This window comes from Saccopteryx leptura, chromosome 2 (assembly GCF_036850995.1).
Source record: "Saccopteryx leptura isolate mSacLep1 chromosome 2, mSacLep1_pri_phased_curated, whole genome shotgun sequence".
NCBI lineage: Eukaryota > Metazoa > Chordata > Mammalia > Chiroptera > Emballonuridae > Saccopteryx > Saccopteryx leptura.
This window is the reverse complement of record NC_089504.1, coordinates 290,811,133-290,834,769: the sequence shown is the minus strand read 5'-3', so window position 1 is coordinate 290,834,769 and position 23,637 is coordinate 290,811,133. Positions and strand designations below refer to the sequence as shown.

At 49.8% G+C, this 23,637-nt stretch overlaps 2 protein-coding genes across 2 annotated transcripts; both read right to left on the bottom strand.

Moving 5' to 3' along the window:
- Positions 1 to 1,447: 1,447 nt before the first annotated feature.
- On the bottom strand, positions 1,448 to 3,735 carry C2CD4D (C2 calcium dependent domain containing 4D). Its single transcript, XM_066366130.1, has 2 exons — positions 3,572 to 3,735; positions 1,448 to 2,596 (listed from the first exon to the last, which is right to left on the bottom strand). Exon 2 carries the CDS (start codon positions 2,507 to 2,509, stop codon positions 1,448 to 1,450), a length of 1,062 nt encoding a protein of 353 aa, XP_066222227.1. The 5' UTR covers positions 2,510 to 2,596; positions 3,572 to 3,735.
- A 10,162-nt stretch (positions 3,736 to 13,897) lies between these two features.
- THEM5 (thioesterase superfamily member 5) lies at positions 13,898 to 22,181 on the bottom strand. The gene is made up of 6 exons (XM_066362485.1): positions 21,952 to 22,181; positions 20,749 to 20,950; positions 18,697 to 18,835; positions 14,802 to 14,912; positions 14,384 to 14,508; positions 13,898 to 14,073 (listed from the first exon to the last, which is right to left on the bottom strand). Exons 1-6 carry the CDS (start codon positions 22,072 to 22,074, stop codon positions 14,039 to 14,041), a joined length of 735 nt encoding a protein of 244 aa, XP_066218582.1. The 5' UTR covers positions 22,075 to 22,181; the 3' UTR covers positions 13,898 to 14,038.
- Positions 22,182 to 23,637: the final 1,456 nt, after the last annotated feature.

Sequence of the window (23,637 nt, the reverse complement as noted above, 5' to 3'; positions counted from 1 at the left end):
GGTGAATGGAGAAGTGTTTGTACTGTGCTAGCATTACACATGCTGAGGTTTATTAGGATCCAGAAGGCTTGGCCCTGGTTCAGGGCACAGTGGAAAATGAGAAAGGGTGCAAGAAGGCGGGTAAAAAAAGCTGAATTGGCCCAGTGCCTCCCACCTACTTCCGTTAAGCCAGGCCTGAGCCTAGAGGAACCAGCTCCATGGAGCAGGTGGAGAGACAGAGAAGGTCACTGCTGACGTCAGAGACATTCAGGTAGGAGGTAAACACATTCATTCATCCATCTTCCACACCCTCCCCTGGCATCCCCTAGCTCTCACACTCTGGTAGGACCCCCTCTTTTTCTCAGTTCCTGGGACATCCTATCTTGATCGTTCAGTACCCAAGTGCTGCTATGGCTCTGGGCTCTGGCTTGGTCTCCCAGGGTGGCACAGGTGTGAAAGGGACGAGCAAGAGAGGGGACAACTAACGGCACTCACTCCTAAGACACAGACATTTCATCTCTCTTCAGAACAGATAATGGCTTGAGTAGGGAGGGGATGGGTGAAGGAGCGTTGATTTCTCCTTTGCAGTCCCAAGGAACCCACAGGGAAAGGTGGCTTATGTTGGTTTCTACCACAGAACTTTTTCTGGAGTGACTCAGTAATTGGAAGGCCCCTTGAAAGGGTGGGGGCATTGTTGGACAGGGACCCTAGGTCCTCCCCAGTTCAGATCTACTGAAACTAGTGTCAGAGTCTCTTGGGGATGGAGCTCAGTACTCTGTATATTGAACAAGCTACCCAGGTGTGAGGCAGCTGTGTTAGGCTTGCTCACTGGGTTACGGGCTGCAAGCACTTTGCCTGTCTGGTTCGTGAGTCCACGGCTGTGCCACATGTGTATGGCCTATATTAAGGCTATGGGTGCTTGCAATCGGGAGAGATGGGCTATTCTCCCAGATTGCTCTCCTGCCACCATGAGGTGTGATTTTCCTTGCTCCTTTGCCCTTACTGCGAATAGCAGATTTTCCTTTATTAGCTCTTTCCCTTTTGTTTATCTGCTCCCCTGTTCTTGCGAGCCTTCAATAAATGGGTATGACCCGAGGCTTTCTGACTTCATAGTTCCTCTACAGTCTACCGGAATCCAGTGTGAACCTGCCTGGCCTGAGCCACCAGCATTACACCAGGGTTTCTGATGTCTGGTTATTCTGATACTCTTTCAAGGTGGAGAACCACGACTTCAGGTCTGCTTCGACTCAATCTGAATGAACTTCTTCCATACTGGTATGGCCAGGGCGGAAGGAGAAAGGTAGGCTGCAGACCCGAGAGTGTGTAAGGTGCCAATAAGTGGAGATATCCCACTAGAGACAAACAGACATTTTATTAGCAAAAATAAATACATGCCAGGCAGAGATGGAAGGAAGGAATGGGGACTGGATACCCAACAGATAGCTCCTGAGGAAAAGATGGTCTCAGTCTACAGGCTGAGATGGGCAGGCGCCAGGGAGGCCTCTCGACCTAGCCTACCACCCAACGGGGGCAGTAGAGCAATAAGGGGCGTCTCACACACCCCCAGCAGCACGTCCCTGCGCAACCCTGCGCCCCTGTCCAGTACCTTGGCCCTCAGACTGTGGGCGACCAGGTCCGGCGGGCCGAGCCCATCGAAGAAGAAGTCCTCGTTGAAGATGGGGTTGGTGCTGCATCTGACCACGCGGCTCCTTTGGCTCCGCGGCCGGACGCGCGGACGCAGCCTCAGCACCACGAAGCAGCCGCCGCCACCGCTCCCGGGGCCGGCTCGCGAGCTGGGCAGGCCCTCGGCGCTGACCAGGCGCAGCCGCAGCTGCCCGGGCCCGGCCTGGTACTCGGCGGAGAGCCGCAGCTGCCCCCCACGGGGCCCGAGGCGCAGCACGCTGTCCTTGGTCGGCCGCAGCTGGCAGCACAAGAAGTCCAAGTGGAAGAGCGGCGGCGGGGGCGGCTCCGTGCGGCGGAGCGCGTACGGGCTGGTGTCGGCCGAGCTGGCCTCGTCCGGGGACAGCGAGTGCGGCCTGGGCGGCCGGCCACGGCCCGGGCCTGGCCGCGGCGAGCTGAAGGGCGACGAGTCGGGCGACGAGGCCGTGTCGCTGTCGATGGCCCAGCAGAGGCGCAGGTCCGGGGCGGAGACGTGCAGCCGGGCGAGCGCCGGGGACAGCCGCTCCGCCGGAGCGCGCGGCGGCGAGTGGAACAGGGACTCGCGCCGGCGCGTGTGCGGGCTCTCCGGCAGGAAGGCCCAGCCTTCGCGGCCCGCCAGGTGCGGCAGCGAGCAGGCCGCAGGGGGGCCGCGTCCGCTCGCCTCGCGCCCTGCCTGGGGCTCGGCGCCGCCGGGGTCTGGGAGCCGGGGCGGGATGAAGAACGGCGGGATGCGGTCCGGGGTGAGGACATTGGGACAGGCACGTGCGGGCGGGCTCGGGCCGCGGCGCTTAGGGAACAGGCTGCAGGGCGCCCACCCGGCCCCGGGCTCCGCGGCCCCCACCCTGTAGCCAGCTCTCTCCAGGAGCCACATGCGGTAGGTGGGGGCGATGAACGTGCGAATTCCGAGAGGACAAACGGTTCCAAACGCAGCGTCTCAGTGCGGGTCTGGGGAGTTGGGCTGGGCGAGGAGAGAAGAGAAGCCGAGGTGGGCGATGCTGCTCAAGTACACCCGGCCGTGCGCCGACGCCACTTCGCCCGGTGCCCACGGCGCGCACGGAGCAGGAAAGACCACGGGCGGTGAAGCCTGGAGGCTCGGTAGAAATGAGGGAGTCCTGGGCTAGACACATTTTCAGATGCAGGCCTCAGGACCTCCAAGTACACAGACTCTCCCATTGGTACTGAAGACGGCACCCACGTCAGAGTTGGAAGGCCCAACACATCCCCTAGAGTCCTAGACTCCTGTCAGGACACTAGAGTAACACCCACTTATCAAAAGGCCACTTGTCGCAAAAGGGACCCAGGTCCTGAACCCCGTTCATACACACTCTCCCTTGAAGAGACACTGCAGCCCTCGGCCGGCTCACCCACCTCTCCTCCCCCCACCCATTCAGAAGACTCGGGGTCTCTTCTGAGGTCTAATCTGGAGCCCCTAGGGACCCCCTGGGCCCCTTGCCCCTCCGCAAGCTTCTCCAGGCTGAGCCATCCTTCGGCCGCAGACCGACCTGCCTCCTCCTGCTCCTCCCTCGCCTTCCCAAACTGCTCCAGGCCAGAAGCAGACGCACTGCACACCTGGTTGCTGCCGTGCGAGCACCCCGGTCTGTCCACGTAGTCGCACCCCCAAGGGTGCAGAATTCCACCCGCCTCAAGCCCTGAAGGTCGGCGCCCCATCTCCCAGCCCCACGGCATCCCCAGTCTGCAGGGCGGGGCCCGACCGCTGGGCCGCCCCTCCCCTCTCCACTCCTTTTCCCTGGGAAACCACTGAGCACAAAGGCGGCATTGATTCTCCGCCACCCCCAGCGGGCTCCCGGAGGCTCTGCCACCTCGCACTCACCGCACCCCCGCGCCGCAGCGCCGCGAGCGCGTGTTCCAACAGTCTGCTTGGGAGTCTGAGTCTACGGCGGGCTCAGTCGGGCGCTCAGAGTGCAGGCCTTACCTTTGGGCCGCCGCTGGGTCTTGGCCTCTGGCCGGGAGGCGTTCAGATATCAGGGGAGCAGCTTCCTCTCCACGTTGCTCCCCCAGTCCAGTCCTTCTGGGAGGAGCTGGCAGGGGCCTCTGTTGCCTACGTATGACCTCTTTTCCTGGATAAACACCGCTCTGTGTCTGTGGCCATCAGCCCGGACTTCTTAACTCCTTCCTCCAACCAGGTTTCTAGTAGCATGCCAGTCTCGCCCCCTCCCCCCCTCTGCAGGGCCTGAGGCTCTGCTGGAGTTTGTAGGGGCTTCGTGAAAAAAGAGGTGGCCATCAGTGTGCAGTGGGCTCCATCCCTCTGTGCAGCACTGGCCCCACCCTAGCCCTCCTAGCTGAAGCACATAGCCATTGCCACACAAATCACATCTTATGCAAATATTCCTTGCTGGAATCCTGCCTTGGCCCCCATTGTCCCGTTCTGGGGCCATTCCAATAGCTCCCAGACAGAGTGACTTGTAGTGACTAGTTCTCTGAATTACATTGGCCCAAGGAAAAGTGACCAGGCTCAAGATTTCTGGACATAGAGACACTGAGGACAGAGCTGGTTTCATCAGTAGTCCAGGTCAGGCTTGTCTGTGCCCCTCATCCTTGTCAGAAGGCTGTTGAACTGTAGGCATGGAGGATGTCCCCCCATTTCCTCTCTTCCCCATAGGCAGATCCTAGGAAGCAGAGGCTACTGCTGATGAAATGAGATCATCAGCTGCACTCAGGCATACCTACTACATACCCTTTTATTTCTCAAAGGCATCAAGCTCATTTTCTCCTTGGGGTCTTTGCATAAGTTCTCTCTTCTCCTAGGATCACACTACCTCTTCATTCTTCAAATCTGGAGGTCCTCTCTGACACCTGCCATCTAAATTAGGGGCTTCAGTTGTATAATTTCACAGCACCCCATCCTTTTCCTTTATGGCATTGACCATATATATATTTTTTATTTATGTGATTTATAGGGTAGGACAAAAGTAGGTTTATAGTTGTGAATACACAAAACAGTTTATTATTATTTATTAGTTATTGTATTATTTCCCATATGAACAACTGTAACCCTACTTTTTCCCTGCTCTGTATGTATGTGATTAATTTAATATCCTATTATACTGTAAGCAACTCAAGGATAGTGCTTATAACAAGGCAGGTATTCAGCCAGAATTTATTGAATTAATTAATGATATTAAGCAGAATTATACCTGAATCATTTTGTTTCTTCATTCACTGTGCTAGGTTCTAGGGGTAGATAAAATGGGGAAGAATTCAAGGGGAGAGACAGACAATAAATGTTCAAACAACAATAACAAAAAAGATTGTGAAATGCAGGAAACAGACGAAATGATTATTTTGACATCTGATACTTGAAGATTGGAGTTGACCTAAATTAGAGCAATAGGTATCAGACCTGGAATGAACTTGGAAGTCACCTTATTTAACCTCTTAGTTTCACAGAGCAGGAAACAGAGCCAGAAGGAAATCATGTGTCAAACAGTGGCAGAGTCGAGACTAGAATCCAAATCTATCTCAAAGAGCACTGTTCTTTCTTATTCTCTGGCTGTCTTCGGATTTGAGCAGAATTGCTCCCTTGAATGAGGACCTAGAGTGCCACCTTCTGACCTCTTCCAGAACCATTGCTGCCACTCTTCAAGAACTTCACAGATGACCTTCTTTATTTTTGCTGGTACAGTGGTACCTTGAGATATGAGCAGACCAACATACAATTTTTTTTTTTTAAGATATTAGCTGCAACTCAGTACATATTTTTGTTGGAGATGTGAGCGAAATTCCGAGATATGAGTCGTGATTCTGGAAGCTGCCGCTAGTTGGCGCGTTGGCGCACGGGTCCATTATCGGCAGCACAACACCAGCATCTCATTCTTTCTCACGTGTTACCTGCAGAATCAAGTCAAATCTCGTGCGCTGTACTCGTTCTTGCATCATTTTTGCATTTTTTTACTAACTTTTTTTGTGTGCTATCATGGGGCTGAAGAAAATGAATGTAAAGGACAGTGGTGAGAAGAAGAGAATGATGTTGATAGAAGTAAAGCAAGAAATAATAGAAAAACATGAGCGTGGTGTACGAGTGATTGAACTGGCAAGGCTGTACGACCGCAATACATCTACAATTTGTACCATCCTTAAACGAAAGGATGCTATCAAAAGTGCAAATTCAGCAAAAGGAATTACAATTCTGTCCCAATTAAGGACAAATATCCATGAAGAAATGGAGAAGCTTCTGCTGGTGTGGGTGAAAGAGAAAGAGCTGGCAGGAGATACTGTGACGGAGACTGTAATATGTGAAAAGGCATGTATTATTTATGGCGACTTGAAGAAGAAAGAACCATTAACCTCAAAAGAGGCAGCAGAAGATACATTTAAGGCAAGTCACGGCTGACTTGAAAATTTCAAGAAGAGGTCTGGCATCCACTCGGTGGTGAGGCATGGTGAAGCTGCGAGTGCTGACGGTAAGGCAGCTGAGGAGTACATCACACGTTTTGCTGCGCTTATCGCAAAGGAAGGCTACATCCCCCAACAAGTGTTCAACTGTGACAAAACAGGATTGTTTTGGAAAAAAAATGCCCCAGAGGACTTTCATCACTGCAGAGGAGAAGAAGCTGCCAGGCCATAAACCCATGAAGGACAGTTTGACACTTGCATTGTGTGCAAATGCTAACAGTGACTGTAAAGTAAAGCCACTGCTAGGGTATCATTCTGAAAATCCTTGAGCCTTTAAGACTCACTTGATTCTTAAAGAAAAAATGCAGGTTATGTGGCGCACTAATGCTAGGGCATAGGTTATGTGGCAGTTTTTTATTGAATGGGTAAATCTTGTCTTTGGTCCTGCAGTAAAGAAATATCTTCAAGAAAATAAACTCCCAATGAAAACATTACTAATCCTTGAAAATGCTCCAGCCTACCCACCTGGTCTTGAAGATGACATTCTCAATGAGTTCAAATTTGTGAAAGTCCTCTACCTCCCACCCAACACAACTTCTATCTTGCAACCTATGGATCAGCAGGTTATTTCCAACTTTAAGCTTTACACGAAGCACTTGTTTCGCAGCTGCTTTGAGGTGATTGAGAATACAATTCTAACCCTTCGAGAGTTTTGGAAAGATCACTACAACATCGTGATATGTTTACGCATTATTGACTTGGCATGGCAAGAGGTTACAAGAAGAACCTTGAACTCGGCATGGAAATAGTTATGGCCTGATGTTGTTGCAGACAGGGACTTCGAGGGATTCAAACTAGAGACTGAGACTGAGGTAGAAGCGTTGGAGGAGATTGTGTCCCTTGGAAAGTTGATGGGTCTGGAGGTAGATGAGGGTGATGTAAACGAGCTCATCAAGGAACATGAGGAGGAACTCTCAACTGAGGAGTTGAAGGAGCTACAGATGATACAACATAGGAGCTTCTGCAAGAGATTAGTAGTGAGGAGGGGGCAGAGTCGGAGGAAGTGATTTCTACAAGTGAAATTGAAGACATGCTGGCAATGAGGGAGAAGCTTTCAAGTTTCACTGAAAAGAAACACTCAGAAAAAATTTCAACTGGTCATTTCAGCACTTTTTTTTTTTTTTAGTTTTTTTTTTTTTTTAAAGCTGGAAACGGGGAGAGACAGTCAGACAGACCCCCGCATGCGCCCGACCGGGATCCACCCGGCACGCCCACCAGGGGCGACGCTCTGCCCACCAGGGGGCGATGCTCTGCCCACCAGGGGGCGATGCTCTGCCCCTCCGGGGCGTCGTTGCTCTGCCGCGACCAGAGCCACTCTAGCGCCTGGGGCCGAGGCCAAGGAGCAATCCCCAGCGCCTGGGCCATCTTTGCTCCAATGGAACCTTGACTGCGGGAGGGGAAGAGAGAGACAGAGAGGAAGGGGGGGGGGTGGAGAAGCAAATGGGCGCTTCTCCTATGTGCCCTGGCCGGGAATTGAACCTGGGTCCCCCGCACGCCAAGCCGACGCTCTACCGCTGAGCCAACCGGCCAAGGCCATTTCAGCACTTTTTAATGACACTTGTTTGTCACATTTTCGTAACATTTTAAAAGGCAGGGAAAAGCAAACCTCTTTGGATAGATTTTTATTCAAAAGTCCTACAAGTGAAAGTGCCGAAAGTGCAGCCAAAAAGGCAAAAACAGGTGATGATTAAATGAAAAATATGTAATGTTAAGCTTAGGTTAAGTTTAAAGTTAAGAAAGTGCATTTTTTTTTACAATTAAGTTTTTGTGGTTACATTTTAAGTGAAGAAAGTGCAGTTTTAGTTTTGTTTAAAGAAAATGCAGTTTTAGTTTACATTTAGTGTTAAGAAAGTGCAGTTTTAGTTTACGTGTCTACAGTGCCTGCATCCCTTCCTCCCTCCCTCCTCCTCCGCCATTCACCTCCGTTAGCCACACTCGTCTGTCTCCAAGGTAAGAATACAGTACTAAATAACACTCTTTTCTTTTATTTCATATATTTTGTTATGCTTTGGTAAAGTATATATACATGTGTGTTTTTTAATTAAAAACATGTCTTTTTTCATAATTTAGGATGGTTTGGGGATGTTTCACAGGGCTGGAACAGATTAAATCTATTTCAGTTATATTAAATGGGGGAAATTTGTTCGATATATGAGTTGACTGACTTACGAGCTCGGCTACAGAACGAATTAAACTCGTATCTCAAGGTACCACTGTATTAAAGAACAGTTAGAGGACTGGGCATTACAGAGTGCTTTTCTAGGTTCAAGCCAAATGAAGGGGCAGAGAGAGAGGACAAACCTTTCCTCCTGGCAACTGTACAAGATTCCCTGGGCTTTTGGGTCTTGCTAAGTAAGCTGTCTCTCCCATGGCCTTGCATGGTGGCCTCAGGCAGCATACCTTGGCCACCAATGCTCACAGCAGGTGCTGTCAGGTGATGGTTTTGGTGATAGACTGTGTCTTGCAGCTCTGGGTCCTCACCTGTGATAAATAACCTAGCTCTATGAGATGCTCATCTTCTTTAGTTATTAGAGAAATGCAAATCAAAACTGCAATGAGATACCACCTCACACCTGTTAGATTAGCTATTATTAACAAGACAGGTAATAGCAAATGTTGGAGAGGTTGTGGAGAAAAAGGAACCCTCATACACTTTTGGTGGGAATGTAAAGTAGTACAACCATTATGGAAGAAAGTATGGTGGTTCCTCAAAAAACTGAAAATAGAACTACCTTATGACCCAGCAATCCCTCTACTGGGTATATACCCCCAAAACTCAGAAACATTGATACGTAAAGAAACATGCAGCCCCATGTTCATTGCAGCATTGTTCACAGTGGCCAGGACATGGAAACAACCAAAAAGCCCGTCAATAGATGACTGGATAAAGAAGATGTGGCACATATATACTATGGAATACTACTCAGCCATAAGAAATGATGACATTGGATCATTTACAGCAAAATGGTGGGATCTTGATAACATTATACGAAGTGAAATAAGTAAATCAGAAAAAGCCAGGAACTGCATTATTCCATATGTAGGTGGGACATAAAAGTGAAACTAAGAGACATTGATAAGAGTGTGGTGGTTACGGGAGGAGGGGGGAGAAGGAGAGGGAAAGGGGGAGGGGGAGGGGCACAAAGAAAACTAGATAGAAGGTGACAGAGGACAATCTGACTTTGGGTGATGGGTATGCAACATAATTGAACGACAAGATAACCTGGACTTGTTATCTTTGAATATATGTATCCTGATTTATTGATGTTGCCCCATTAAAAAAATAAAATTATTTAAAAAAAAAAATAACCTAGCTCTATGGCCTCTGATCCAGGAAGGCCTTAAGAGCTCCGTCTTTAAGAGCTGGTCTCAGCTACTGGTGTCCTCTGCTCTCTTGAACTGGTTTTTCTTATAATTGCTATATTCGTTCTAGTTACTCCTGACATTTGACTCGGGCATCTGAAAAATGCATAGCTTCAAGCAGAATAAGCTGCCATCCCAGCTCAGACAGCCTGTTGGATTCCATCCCATCTACCTCTGCAGTATTTGTATTACAGATGAATGCACTACACATCAGAATGGGCTTTTTCAGTGGGGAGGCAGCAAGCCCTCTTGTTTCTGCCTAGAAAGCTGCAGTACTTGGCTTTTTGGGATGGGAGAGGCATCTGTCAAAGTCCGAGACACTAAGAACTGTTCCAATAGCTGATGACCTTATTTCCCTTATCAAGATTCCTGCCTCCCCACCTGGCCTTATCCAGTCAAGGCAGCCACTCCCCACCTGGCTGTGGGCCTTGCCTGAGAGCCTCTGTAGGTTTTCATGCTAATGCCTGTTTCTCTTAGAAACTGGCCCCAGCATAGAATTGCCAGAATGCACTCAACCTACTTTAATATGGAAGCTTAAGTATAGCGGTTTTGTTTTGTTTTTCTTCTTTTTCTTCACTGCATAAAGAGGATGAAATTTATTTCCCTTCTTCTCTTGGGAGTGTTTAAATGAAGATTAGACACTCTTGATCACCAATAAAGGATAATCAAGTTTTTGATAGAGAATGATTTAGACCAGTGGTAGTCAACCTGGTCCCTACCGCCCACTAGTGGGCGTTCCAGCTTTCATGGTGGGTGGTAGCAGAGCAACCAAAGTATAAATAAAAAGATAGATTTAACTATAGTAAGTTATTTTATAAAGATTTATTCTGACAAACTTAGCAAAAATCCAACATAAAGTACTTGGTAAGTAATTATTATTATATACTTTGACTTGCTGTAACTCTGCTTTATAAATTTTATAAAGTAAAGTTACTTCCCTACTTTATAAATCACCATTACTATGGAACTGGTGGGCGGTTAGAAAATTTTACTACTAACAGAGATACAAAAGTGGGCGGTAGGTATAAAAAGGTTGACTACCCCTGATTTAGACTCTGGGTTTAACGGATTATCAAGGGCAACTGTGAAAGGAGAAAGAGGTTTTTATGTGAGTATATGGGAGAGGGCATTGGTTTTTGCCACAAGAGTTCTGGCTATGGCCTCTGCTATGTGTCTGGCTTTTGGAAGGTACTGGATCAGGCCCTTTTGTATCCATGTTCACCAGTTGTTTGCCTGTTATTCAAGATTGACAGCTTGGGGAGCCTGTGGTCTAGTTCCTGGGAAGAAAATCTGATCCATCTGCCTCCCCATTACTCCTGACTTTGTGCACAAGTCTCTGACCCTGTTAGATGCCACAAATGGTTTCATTCTCTTAGATCCAGTCCAGCCCCAGCCCTAGCCCCAGATCCTAGAACCTCAGCTTAGGCTTGAACTTGAATTCTTCACTTGCTAGAATAAAGTTTTAGACATAGACTCTTCCTCTGCCGATCCTTCTCTCAAACTGAGGCAGTGGCTGATAGCTACTCACCAAACCCATTTCCCTTTCTTCTACAAATGGAGTTAGGCCATATTTTCCAACCAACCTCCCCTACAGTTTGGCAGGGCCTAGTGACTGAGTTCAGGCCAATGGAAACACTTTGAGGCTTGGCCTTCAAACACCTTCCTTGTAATTCTGTCTTCTCTCTGGATGTCAGTACCCAGGATAACTTTGTAAATCATGTGTTCGAAATGGCAGAACTTTTGTCCAATCCTTGAATAACTCTTAGACACCACCAACTGGACTTTTGTGAGTGAGAAGCACATTCTATTTATGACACAGGTTAGCCTGACCTGTGATGAAGCAGTGGATAAAGCATCGACCTGGAATGCCAAGGTCACTGGTCAAAACCCTGGGCTTGCCTGGTCAAGGTGCATATGGGAGTTGATGCTTCCTGCTCCTTCCCTCCTTCTCTGTCTTTCTCAAATGAATAAATAAAGTCTTAAAAAAAAAAGACAAAGGTTAGGCTGTGGAGGTGGAAAGGTCATTTGGCCTTACCATATCTAATAACAAGATGCTTTATGACATGTCCCTTGGAGCTCTCAATCTTTGGTAAAACTTCTCTCGTCCTTGACAGTTTCCTGGGCATCACCTCCACCTATTGGCCTTGATGGAGTCCTGCCCGTCCTCGTGGAAGCTGCTCAGTTTCCCACCCCTCTCCTCCACAGATACCACTGACTCATCCACCAGTGCCCCTGGGGTCTTGTTAGCTGGTTCACTCCTTCCTTTTCCCCAAAGTTAGTGCCACTCCAGGCACCTGTTTTCCACCAGCAACTGGGCCTTTAGCATGCTCGGCCCATAGTACTCGGTCAATTTGTTTTCCTGATCCTCACAGTGACTTATCCAATTCATTGTCCTTCCTCCAGACCTCTTTTCCCTCTGATGGTCTTGCCTCCTCTTTCACTGAGGAAGTCAAGGTGCTCTTGGGTGAATCTCTCCCAACTTCCCATCCACTGTCCCCCCCCCCCCCCAACTCCTTCCTTTTGGTCCCAGAATCATGCTGATGCTCTCCCATGACTCCTGCCTCCAGTGTGCTCTTGATCCGTCCCTAAGACCAGACAGCTATTCTGTTGGATGACACCTCTCTCCCCTACCATTTCAGCTTCTCTCCATTGGCTTCTTCCAAAGCAATTTATAAATATACTCAAACCCTTTTCTTTAAATAGCATAACAACAACAAAATTCCTAGAAAGAATCATCTAAATTCACTTTGTCATTCCCACTCATTTTTTTTTTATCTCCCATAATCTGGATTCGCTCCCAATTCCTAGCAAAGGAGACCACCACCTTCCTTACAGCCAGGTCCAAAGGCCTCTTTTCACTTTTCATCTACCTTGCCTTCTCTTTAGCATTTGATACGGCTGAACTCACCCTTGTAAGAATGGTCATTCCTGTCCCGTTTCTGCCTCTTTCACGGGCCTTTGGGCCTCTGCTCCAGTTTTAAGCCTTGTGATTAATATTTATATCTCTGACCCCTTTCTCTCTGCTCCTCTCACCATCACTCCCCCGTCCCCTCGCTTCACTGCATAATCCACTCCCAGGAGTTCCATGTCAGTTTTCATACTGATGACTTACAAATGAATTCAGTGGCTCATCAATTTCGAGCTCTAAATCACAATATTCAGGTTCTTTCTGGGACTCACCATGTGGTGAAAGTTCCATGAGCACTTCACGCTCAATGCACGTGACACTGGACTTGTTCTCTCCCCCACCTCACACCTGCTCATCTGGATTCCTAATCGTGCCACTTAGAACCGCCAAGCCAGAAACTCGGAGTCGCCTTCACAGATCCCCTGCATATAGGTAATGGCAGAGTCCTGCACGCTATTGTTTGTAGCACTTCCCACATCCTTCATCTTCTCAGCCCCGAGCCCTGTCAGGCCCTTACCATCTCAAGTTTGGAGCCCTGCAGTGGTCTCCTAACCAGACTCCCACCTTCAGTCCTGCTGACCTCTTACTGCCACCAGGGCCAGCTTTCTAAGAACACAAAATTTGATGTCTTTCTCAGCCCAAACCGTGTCAAACCTCCCTGTTGCCTACAAGACAGAGTTCAAGCTCCACAGCAGGGTTTAGGAATCCTTCTGTGACCTGCCTTTGTTCCTGTCCGCTTCTCTTGCCGTAAACTCCTGCCCCACTCAGCTTCTTTTTGTTCTCCAAGGTCATGGCTCGTTCCCCCTTCTGTGCCTTTGCTCTTACTCTGCCTTCTGCCTGGAGTATACTTTGTCTCCTGCTGGCCTGGAGAATGTTGCTTAACTTTTGAGACTCAGTTTAAGAACAGTTTCCTCTAGAAAGCCTTCTGTGATCGCTTTCCTAGAGTAGAATGGACTCCTTTCCCTATGTGTCATCCATAGGAGCCAGGGGGGAGGGGGGAAGTGATGGGTGCTCTGTGTACTCAGCGCCTGGCCACAGCTGTGACCTCAGGGCCAGGGGTCCCGTCTTCTCATTGCTGTGTTCCTGGTGCCTCACAGAGCGCCCGGTGCCTGGCGGGGGCTCAGTGAATCTCTTGCAGTGGTACTGACTGGAAAGGTGGGTGTGTGGGAAACCCTGGAAGGATTTCGATTTTCAATTACAGAAGAGTCTTGGGCTGCCTGACCAGGTGGTGGCACAGTGAATAGAGTGTTGGACTGGGATGTGGAGGACCCAGGTTCGAAACCCCGAGGTCACCAGCTTGAGTGCAGGCTCATCTGGTTTGAGCAAGGCCCACCAGCTTAAGCCCAAGGTCGCTGGCTTGAGCAAGGGGTCACTCTGTCTGCTGTAGCCCCCGGTCAAGGCACATATGAGAAAGCAATCATTGAACAACTAAGATGCCGCAACGAAGAATCGATGCTTCTCATTTCTCTCACTTCCTGTCTGTCTGTCCCTATCTATCCCGCTCTCTGTCTCTGTCACAAAAAAGAAAAAAAAAGAAAAAAAGAAGGGTCTTGGGCTGAGAATGGGGCTGTGAGACTTTATTTGCTCAGAGGACAGTGCCCTCCCTCAGTTCATCAGGTGCTTCCCTGGGGAGCCCTCCCTGCCCTCCCTGCCCCGTGGTGGGTCCCAGGCAGGCAGGACTGTCAGAAGTAGGCTCTCCTGAAGGCAGAGTGACTGTTACTCCTGCTCCAGCTGCAGCTGAAGGAAAACACCTGCAAGAGAATGGTGAGCCGGGTGGCAGGAATGAGGGCAGAGAGGGCAGGGGCTTGGTGGGGCGCTCTGAGCATGGGCATCCAGTTCCCAGTACCTGAGTCCTGTCCTGTGGCACAGATGGGGCAACCCACACATAGAAAAACAATCCTAGTTGACCTTTTCCTCATTTCACCCATGTCTACTGCAGGTGACCAATCCCAGCCTGCAGAGCGGGACCCCAGCTTGAGACTGGGTCCTCAGCCTTCTTTCTTCCACTTGTTCTGGGCTGGTGGTGACAGGACAGGGCCTGGGGCTGAAGGACCTCGTTACCTGAGCACTTAGCATAGACTGTCTTCTGGTCTCTGCTCTGTGTGACGCAGGACATATACAGCTTCTGGTCCTCAATCTTCTCCACGTTAGTGTTCAGTACAGCCAGAGAGCCCACGGGGATCAAGCTGGGAGCAGAGGCGGCTTAGCCCACCCCTCACGTGGACTCCTGGCCCTCATCCCCTCCCCCTTCCTCCCCCAATCCCCTCTCCATCCCACCCTGCTTCAAGGATATAAGTGGCGCGGGGCTCACGGCCTGCCTGCCAGCTACCACAGTTGGATGGCAGAGGTTTTTCTGAGAGTGGGCTGGGGAAGGCGAGTGACAGGCAGGGCTCCTGCACCCCAGCTGCCGAGAATGGCCACCCCCTCAGTGATGGAAAGGGTCATGAATTTGGACAGCACCGTGAGCATCTGTACTTACTTTTTGAACCTGATGTTGAGGCTTAGTGTGAACAGCCCCTCGCCAGCCAGGTAGGCAGTTTTGGAAAAGGTCTCATCCATCATGGCTGCCAGGGACCCTCCATGGGCAAACCTGGGGTGGGGGTGGGGAGCAAGGCTGCAGCTCTGGGCAGACTGGCTCCCTGGGCGGCCTTCCCTTCACCCTGAGCTGAAACCACCTGTTTCTCCCTCCCCCAGGAACAGAAAGGAAACAGAGCTGGATCCTATCTGATCAAATCAGTCAAAATCATTTGTTGCTTCAGCAGGTATTAGCAATCACTGGTACAATTATTTTATTTCACCAGGAAAAAGATTTTTTTTTCCTGATAAAATTAATAGAAAAACATTTTTTCTGATTCATCATATTCTAATTGCTGGATGCAATTGCTAGACTTTGACACTAAGTTAATAAGTTCTGATAACCCACTACCATCGGACCAGCCTGCAATTGCTAGACTTTGAAAAGGTGCACAAGGCCCTGGCTGGCTGGCTCAGTGGTACAGCATCGGCCCGGTGTATAGATGTCCTGGATTCGATTCCCAGTCAGGGCACACAGGAGAAGTGTCCATCTGCTTCTCCACCCCTCTCCTGCTCACTTCTCTCTCTCTCTCTCTCCATCCTGCAGCCATGGCTTGACTGGAGTGAGCTGGCCCCCAGCTACTGAGGATGGCTTCATGGCCTCCACCTCAGGTGCTAAGAAGAGCTTGGTTGGGGAGCAATGGAGCAACACCCCAGATGAGCAGAGCATCGCCCCCCCAGTGGGATTTCTGGGTGGATCCCGGTGAGGGCCCATGCAGGAGTCTGTCTCTGCCTCTCCTCCTCTCACTGAATTAAAAAAGAAAGAAAGAAAAGATGCACTTACACAGGGATGCGAAAGCCCCCGACTTTTTTGCCTTAGTTTCTGAGGATTGGGCCAGCTCCACCTCACCAGTCACTGTGGTCAGTGCTGAGCCCACGTTTTCGAGACCAGTAACTGTGAAAGCCAACTCATGACCTGTAAAGTCACTTATGATTCATAAAGTGCTGACAAGATGGACTCCTGAGCTGTGCTGTCTGGGAAAGCCAGGGTCCCCTTCAGCAAGGTGGCGAGCACCTGCTTTATTTAAAGTGCATAAAACTCATTCTCTTTATGCAAGCTGAGCTTTACGCCAAAGCTAGTTCACTGTAGGTAAGTTGGAGAAAATAGAAAGGTACCCAACTTTAGCATGCAGGTAACACAACACAGATTCAAGTTTCTGATTTTCAGAAGCACCATTCTGGTTCTCCATGGACCAGGTCACCTGTCCTCGCTGCACCACATGGGTTAACCTACTCCTGTCACCAGCAGTCTTCCTGAAATGAGGGCCTGGCACCACACCTACCTGGTGTGACTCCTTGCACTACCTGTTTGATCTTGGCAAGTTGCTAAACATTGCTGAGCCCTAGTTTACCACTATAAATTGCAAAATAAAAGTAATTCCTACCTCATCAGATAAGATGAGATAACGCTTACAAAATCTCACACACACTTCTAGTCACTTTCCTCCCACAGCGCTGGGAAAAAGGACAAAGGAGTTGGTGTCAAAGAACCTAGACCTGCGGCTCTTCCTCGCCGTCCTCCGGGCCAGCAGGGACCAGAGGCAACTGTGTCAGTTCTGGGGGCAGCCCTGGGCCAGCCAGTAACCCACCTCTCCTCATTGCCTAGGGGCTGGGTGGGTACTTGTGAGACAATAGAAAACTTATAGATTGGTCTCTGCCTCCAGTTTCTGGCACAGAGCTCCTAAAACCCTTGTAATTCCCAGGAGGATAGGAATCTTTTTTAGATAGATGGAGACTATCTCCTGGATGGAGACTGGTCACCAGAAAAAAATAGGCTGTAATTAGAAGTTTAGAATTTTTCAGCCCTGCCCTCCCCCCCATTCTCTTGAGAAGGGGCAGGGACTGAAAATGGAGTTAATGATCAATCGTGCCCACGTGAGGAAGCCTCCACAAAATCCCAATAGCATGGGGTTCGGAGGGCTTCCAGGTTGGCCAGCACCACCACACTGGGAGGGTGAGGCACCCCAAGGAAGCTCGTGCACCCAGGACCCTCCCAGACCCTGCCCGCATGTCTCTTCCTCTGACGTTCACCTGTATCCTTTATTCTGTTCTTCAGCAAACTAGTAAACGTGTTTCCCTGAGTTCTCTGAGCTGCTCTAGCAAATTAATCGAAACTGAGGAAAGGGTTGGGGGAACTTCAAATTTGTAGCCAAATCAGACAGAAGTTGTGAGTAACCTGGGGACCTATTACTTGCAATTGGCATCTGAAGTGGGGGCAGTCTTGAGGGACTGAACCCGTAACCTGTGGAATTGACACTATTTCCAGGAAGATAGTGTCAGAATTGAGTTAAATTATAGGACACCCAGCTGGAGTCCCTTCTTGTGGGGGGCACACACATTTGGTGACCAGATATGTCAGAAGTGAAGTGTTCTGTGTGAGTAGCACAGGAGACACACAAAGAAGAAAGACACAATAGGAAAGAACTGGGTTTTTCCTCCATAGGAGACAGACTGAACTGGGTTTTTCTAATTCAGTAGTAATCTCTTCTCTGGACCCTCTCAGAGGGGGATCCTCCTCTGCCTCTCCTGCCCCACCTCCATGAGCCCCTAAATAAAAGCCAGTTTATCTCTGCCTTCTTGAAGTTTTCTCCTTCAAAGGGAGAGGATTCCTGACTGCTGTAGGGCTCTGAACTGGTCCTCCAGTGTCTTCATGGAAGATGCCTTTGAGATGACAAAGGTGACCAAGAATTGCAATCTGAACCCTCTACCTATGGAGGTGCTGACATCTACTGAACTCTTTGTTTTGTTTTGTTTTTTTTCTTTCTGAAGCTGGAAACAGGGAGAGACAGTCAGACAGACTCCCGCATGCACCCGACCGGGATCCACCTGGCACGCCCACCAGGGGGCGACGCTCTGCCCACCAGGGGGTGATGCTCTGCCCCTCCGGGGCGTTGCTCTGTTGCCACCAGAGCCACTCTAGCGCCCGGGGCAGAACCAAGGAGCCATCCCCAGTGCCCGGGCCATCTTTGCTCCAATGGAGCCTCGGTTGCGGGAGGGGAAGAGAGAGACAGAGAGGAAGGAAAGGGGGAGAGGTGGAGAAGCAGATGGGCGCTTCTCCTGTGTGCCCTGGCCGGGAATTGAACCCGGGACTTCTGCACGCCAGGCCGATGCTCTACCACTGAGCCAACCTGCCAGGGTCTACTGAACTCTTTGAATGACAATTGGGTCCTCTGGCCTTGGGATCCTAAAGCTGCTCCTTATCCCTCCTTTCTCTCCCTTGCAGGAACTGCAGCACCACCACTAGCCTTCAGTAACTGTCCAGAGCAGAAACAGAGATGGAGGAGAAGGCAGACAACTGTGGTCTTGGTGCTTCAGTGGCCTTAGGAAAGGCTCAGGGTCCGCCTGATTCCCCTGTGGGTGTATTTATGTCCAGAGGGTTCTTTCCTAGCTCTCTTCCAAGTCTGGAGGCAGCAGAGTACCGTGAAGAGAGCAATGGGCTTGGAGCCTCAATTCCTGCACGAGGGTAAGTTACCTTACCTCTGTGTGTCTCAGTCTGCCTGTGAGTAAAACATGAATTGTGCATAGATGGCGTATAACAGCTATATTGTGCTTTATGGCTCATGAGCACATACACATTGGCCCATAATATTATACCTCTCAGCCACTCTGGCAGGTAGTAATTATCTGCACAATGAGACTGGACCAGATCACCTGGACGTCCTTCCTGTCCAGTGCTCCCCCACCTTACAGAGCTCCTAATGGAGAGGTACGTCCCCAGGGCCCAGTGTGTGCCTAATCCACCTAAGCCAAGCCTAAGAAGCAGCCAAGGATGTTCACTTCAGCCCTGCCTTTAGTCTTACCCTGGGGCCCCCTCCAAGTAGGGGCCTGGTTGAAAAAGACAGACAGACTTCTTCTTGGATGGGTGAAAAAAGATGACATACTCGTAGCCTTGTCCTTCCACTTGGATGCACCTGGTGAAGATGCGCCAGTCACTTTTGTCTGGGGAGAGATGGGTCGTGATACAGCTGAGGAAGGGAGTGTACAAGGGCACAGGGCCTGCTCAGGATGCGGGCCAGTCATTCAGCACCATGGATTGAGCCCTCAATCAGGTACAGCGTCAAGCAGAGAACCAGAGGACACTCAGGCTCCACCCTCAGGGAACCTTTAATCAGAGACCAGAAGCACAGCCCTGTCCCTAGGGAGCCCTCACTGGAGGGAAAAACACTCAGGTAGTTCCCTGGCTGAGGGTGGTGATAGGATCAAGGTCCAGTCGAGACTTGAACAGAGTTTAAACATTGAAAATTAAAAATGCAACTGATGCCTGACCAGTGTTGGTGTAGTGGATAGAGCATTGACCTGGGACACTTAAGTCCCAGGTTTGAAACCCCGAGGTCACTGGCTTTGAGCATGGGCTCATCTGGCTTGAGCGCAGGCTCACCAGCTTGAGTGCGAGATCAACATGATCCCAAGGTCACTGGCTTGAGTGTGGGATCATTGATGTGATCTCATGGTCTCTGGCTTGAAGCCCAAGGTCGCTGGCTTGAGCCCAAAGATTGCTGGCTTGAGTAAGGGGTCACTGGCTCAACCTGAGCCTCCCAGTCAGGGCACATATGAGAAGCAGTCATTGAACAACTAAAGTGCTGCAACTATGAGTTGATGCTTCTCATTTTTCTCTCTTCCTGCCTGTTTCTCTCCTGCTAAAAAAAAAGTAACTCATGTAATTCACATATAGAAATTCAAAATAACAATAATGCTAAACAGTAAAATAAGTGCAGAAAAGCCCATCAAAATTCTGATTTTTTCTGTCAAGACAACTACAACCATATCCTTTTGGATGGATACCAAATATTTTTTTTGTGTGTGTGTGTGTGTGTGACAGAGGCAGAGAGACAGGGACAGAAAAGCAGGAAGGGAGAGAGATGAGAAGCATCAATTCTTCGTGTGGCTCCTTAGTTGTTCATTGATTGCTTTCTCATATGTGCCTTGACCGGGAGGGGGGGGGGCTACAGCAGAGCGAATGACCCCTTGCTCAAGCCAGAGACCTTGGGCTCAAGCCAGTGACCTTGGGCTTCAAGCCAGCAACCTTTGGGCTCAAGCCAGCGACCATTGGATCATGTCTATGATCCCATGCTCAAGCCAACGACCCTGCACTCAAGCTGGTGAGCCAGTGCTCAAGAAGGATGAGCCTGTGCTCAAGACGGATGAGCCCAAGCTCAAGCTGGTGACCTCGGGGTTTCGAACCTGGGTCTTCTGCATCCCAGTCCAACGCTCTATCCATTGTGCCACTGCCTGGTCAGACAGATACCAAATTCTTTAAAAATTATTTTGGTGCCTCTGCATTTTTTTGTGCCATATACCCCTGTACAATCTGTGTACTATACCAGGATTGCATCACTGGGCAGGAAACCATATATATGGACGAGAGACAAGAACACGTTGTACAGGCACACAGGCACACACACACGCATAAGAAAGACGGAGCTGAAAAGCTCTATCAGTGTGATTGGTGCGTGTTTCTGAAGAGGCAGTCAGGGTCTAATAGAGCAGGATGGTGGGCCAGGTTGGCAGTGGGGGAGGGAGCCCAAAGGCCTTTTGGGTTGGGGGAGGAGAATTTGGGGTGAGGCGGTAGGGGGGGCATGCTCAGAGGGCTGAGCTGGCGGTTTTCCAGTGCTGCCGCTAGGGTGCGCTCTCTTTGCAGGTGGCAGGAGGGGAACCGGAGAGCAGAAAGAATACTCTGATCTATGGGCTGGGCCTGCAGCAAGACAGTGGGGGAGTTCGGCAGGAAAAAGAACTTCTGACAGAACTAGATGGGAACTTGTGAGTTTCACTGAACACAGGGAAAGGGGCTCGCTGAAAAGACTGCAGTGGGCTGGGACACCTGTGCTGATGGGCCGTCTGAAGCCAGGCCTTACCCGAGGTAACTGCTAACCCAGATGGGAGCTTGAGTCCCTGGATGTGGTCTCTGTTGGACTTGAAGGAGGGCAGTTTGATCCAGCCATCGGTCTTGGTCTTCTCCAGAAATTCCTGGTACAGGCTCAGCATGTCTGGACACCAGCTGGCATTGGGAAGGGCATAATCTTTTAAATCGGTCTTCTCTAGGCAGAACCTTGAGACCTGTGTGAGAAAAATCAGGGAGACTAGACAGCTTTCCGGGGGTTGAGTGGTGTGGGGCCTGCTGCGTGGACTGCAGGGCCTCTGAGTCGTGTGCTCCAGCATTCTTGAGTTCCCTAATCCCTTCCGCCAGTGTTGACTTGAGGGAAATGACCCATCTTTTTGACTTGAGGTTTTGGTTTGAGGACCCATGAGGCTGACTGGGCAAGGGGACCCTAAAGTACAGAATAAGGAAAGGAAAGGAATTGGGGCTGACAGTTAGGGACATGCTGCTCATGGTTTGTGCATTGCAACTATCCTGTTTTAAAACCCGTGAGCTATTCTCGAGGCTGTGAATCGCTAGTAGTAACCCCATTGTAGAGATGGGGGAATTCAGGAAATTTTGCTCAGGCTGCCCAGCTTGTGAGTGTGAGAGCTGATGGTCAGACTAGAAACTATTCTGAGAGACTGTCTCCCCTAGGACGTTGACAACAGTTGGTGAGGTCTGTGGTTACCACCTCTCACCTCTGGGGCTACTCCAGCTCTGTTTACAGCTGTGTGCCTGTCCCTGCCAGGTGGCTCCACTGAAACATGTTTTGTGTGCCCAGAGAGTTGGGGTACAACCTGTAGGACTGGGAGTTCCCTATAGCATCAAATGCTCCTGCACCAATCACAAGTGTGAGCAGTAAGCCAGGGGCTTACCAAGACCACACACAGGGTCCTCTGTCTGGGGATGTCCCAACTCAGCTGCAGCAATCTGAGTCCCAGAAGAATAAAGTGATTCACCGGGTAGCCACACAAAATTCAGACCAGGTCAAAAGTGTCCTGGTGGTCCTAGTTTTTTTTTTATCTAAGCTACTTGGTATTCCAAAAGCACTGTCCTTTTGCCAAATCAAATAGCTCCCCAACACACTGCCCACCTGCCCGGGCCACAATCTGGGAAGAGAAGAAGGTTTGGGCTGCTCCTATGTTCTAGGCCTCCAGGAGTAAGTCTGTCCATCTGGCTGAGTCGGGAACTCACTCACCAGGGAATCCACAGAGGATCCAAATGCTGAGGAGGGAGTGAATCCGGGCAGGATGTGGAGGGCCCCAGGAAGGGCTCTGTGGTGGCCAAGTCTTGCCGCCCACTGGAAGCCTCTCCTCATCATGGCTGAGCACTGGGACCCGGTCAACAGGACAGCCAGCTGACTCCTGAGGAAGCAGCAAGGTGAGTGAGCACTTTTAGCTGCACGCAAGCTGGGGTTGGCTGGGGTTGGATCAGGCAGCCCTCAAGCCTCTCTCCTGTCACAAAACTGTCATTAGCAATCTTCCACTGCAGGTGATCAGGCAAGGCCAGGCTGGTTTGAGACAACACCCATAGGTGCTTGGGCCTCAACTGCTCCCAAGCCCCACCCAGTGCTTGGGGAGGGGCAGGTGCTGCTGGGCATGATTGCATAGCAGGCCTGGTTTGAGTGCAGAAAGAATTATTTGTTAAGGAAGGAAAAAAGTGCATAAAGAAATGTATGAGGTACACAAAGGCTTGAGAGCTGCCCTGGAGTTGTTTGGGGAGACCCAAGAGAATTCCCAGAAAGATAAGGGAGGACTGTCTCTTGATTGTAGGGTGTTTGTTTGTTGTATTGGTGGCATGTTTGTGTATGCCAGCGAGTTTACAGTGCATGCTTGTTCAGAAAGCTCTGTTCCCATTCGGGGCCTCACAAAACCAACACACAGCCCTAGTTAACCCCTTCTTTTATCCCAAACAAGGGTCAACACAGGGAGGCCTCTAGCTGCTGGTCCAGCAGGGATAGGTGGGGAGGGGAAGGTCTGGGAGGGGAGCACAGACAATCTCGTGGGAGGAAGCAGCTTAGCAAGGCACTCGGATGCTTTGAGAACCCCAGGGAGAGGATGGTGGCAGCAGACAGTGCTGGGGTGAGGTGGGGCCCGGGGGAGTGGAAGCTTTGTCACTGCAAAGCCTGGAAAAGAGGTGGCTTTGAGTGGAGAGAGGGGAGGAGTGCTCAGCTAGCATGTTGGAGAGAGGAGAGGAGTGCTCAGCAGCATGTGCAGGCTGTGGACTTATTTGGTAGTGTTTCTTCTTTGAGGTAAAACTGCCAGTTTTGAAGTAAAAGCCTCAGTTTCTAGTTCACTAGACTAGTTCACTAATGTTCTCAAGGTCAGAATATGCAAAGGTGGAATTATAGTCATGATAATTTTGCCAAATTCTGAAAGATCAAACTGATTTACTCTGGAAATTTAAAGATCTTGTCCCTTTATTTTTCATTTCTCCAACAATGTATTTCACTATCTTTATATCATACTTCTTAGACAATTAGAAACCTGGGTTAAGATAAAAACTCACTGCATTGTTTGTACTGATAGTTCAGAAATATTTTAACAATGACCAGCATCAATTCCTGATCATCATTCAGAATGTAATTTACCACTTGGTGCGATGGAGTGGACCTGGGAGCGATGTGACTGCGCCTCCGTCCTCTGACTCTTCAGCCAGCTTTTGCCAAACTTACACATTTACCAAACTACAACCTGATGAAGGCAAGGATACCAAGGTTTGATGAAGCTTAGGAACAGTCCGCTGCAGAGCAGCAAAAGCATTTTGACTTCACTAGAAACCCTGCTTTTATCTCAGTTGATCGTTTGCAGTCTCATTCATATGTTGCAATGTATCCTGGATGTGATCAAACCAGGGTGAGAATAAAAACTAAAAGTGGAAAGAA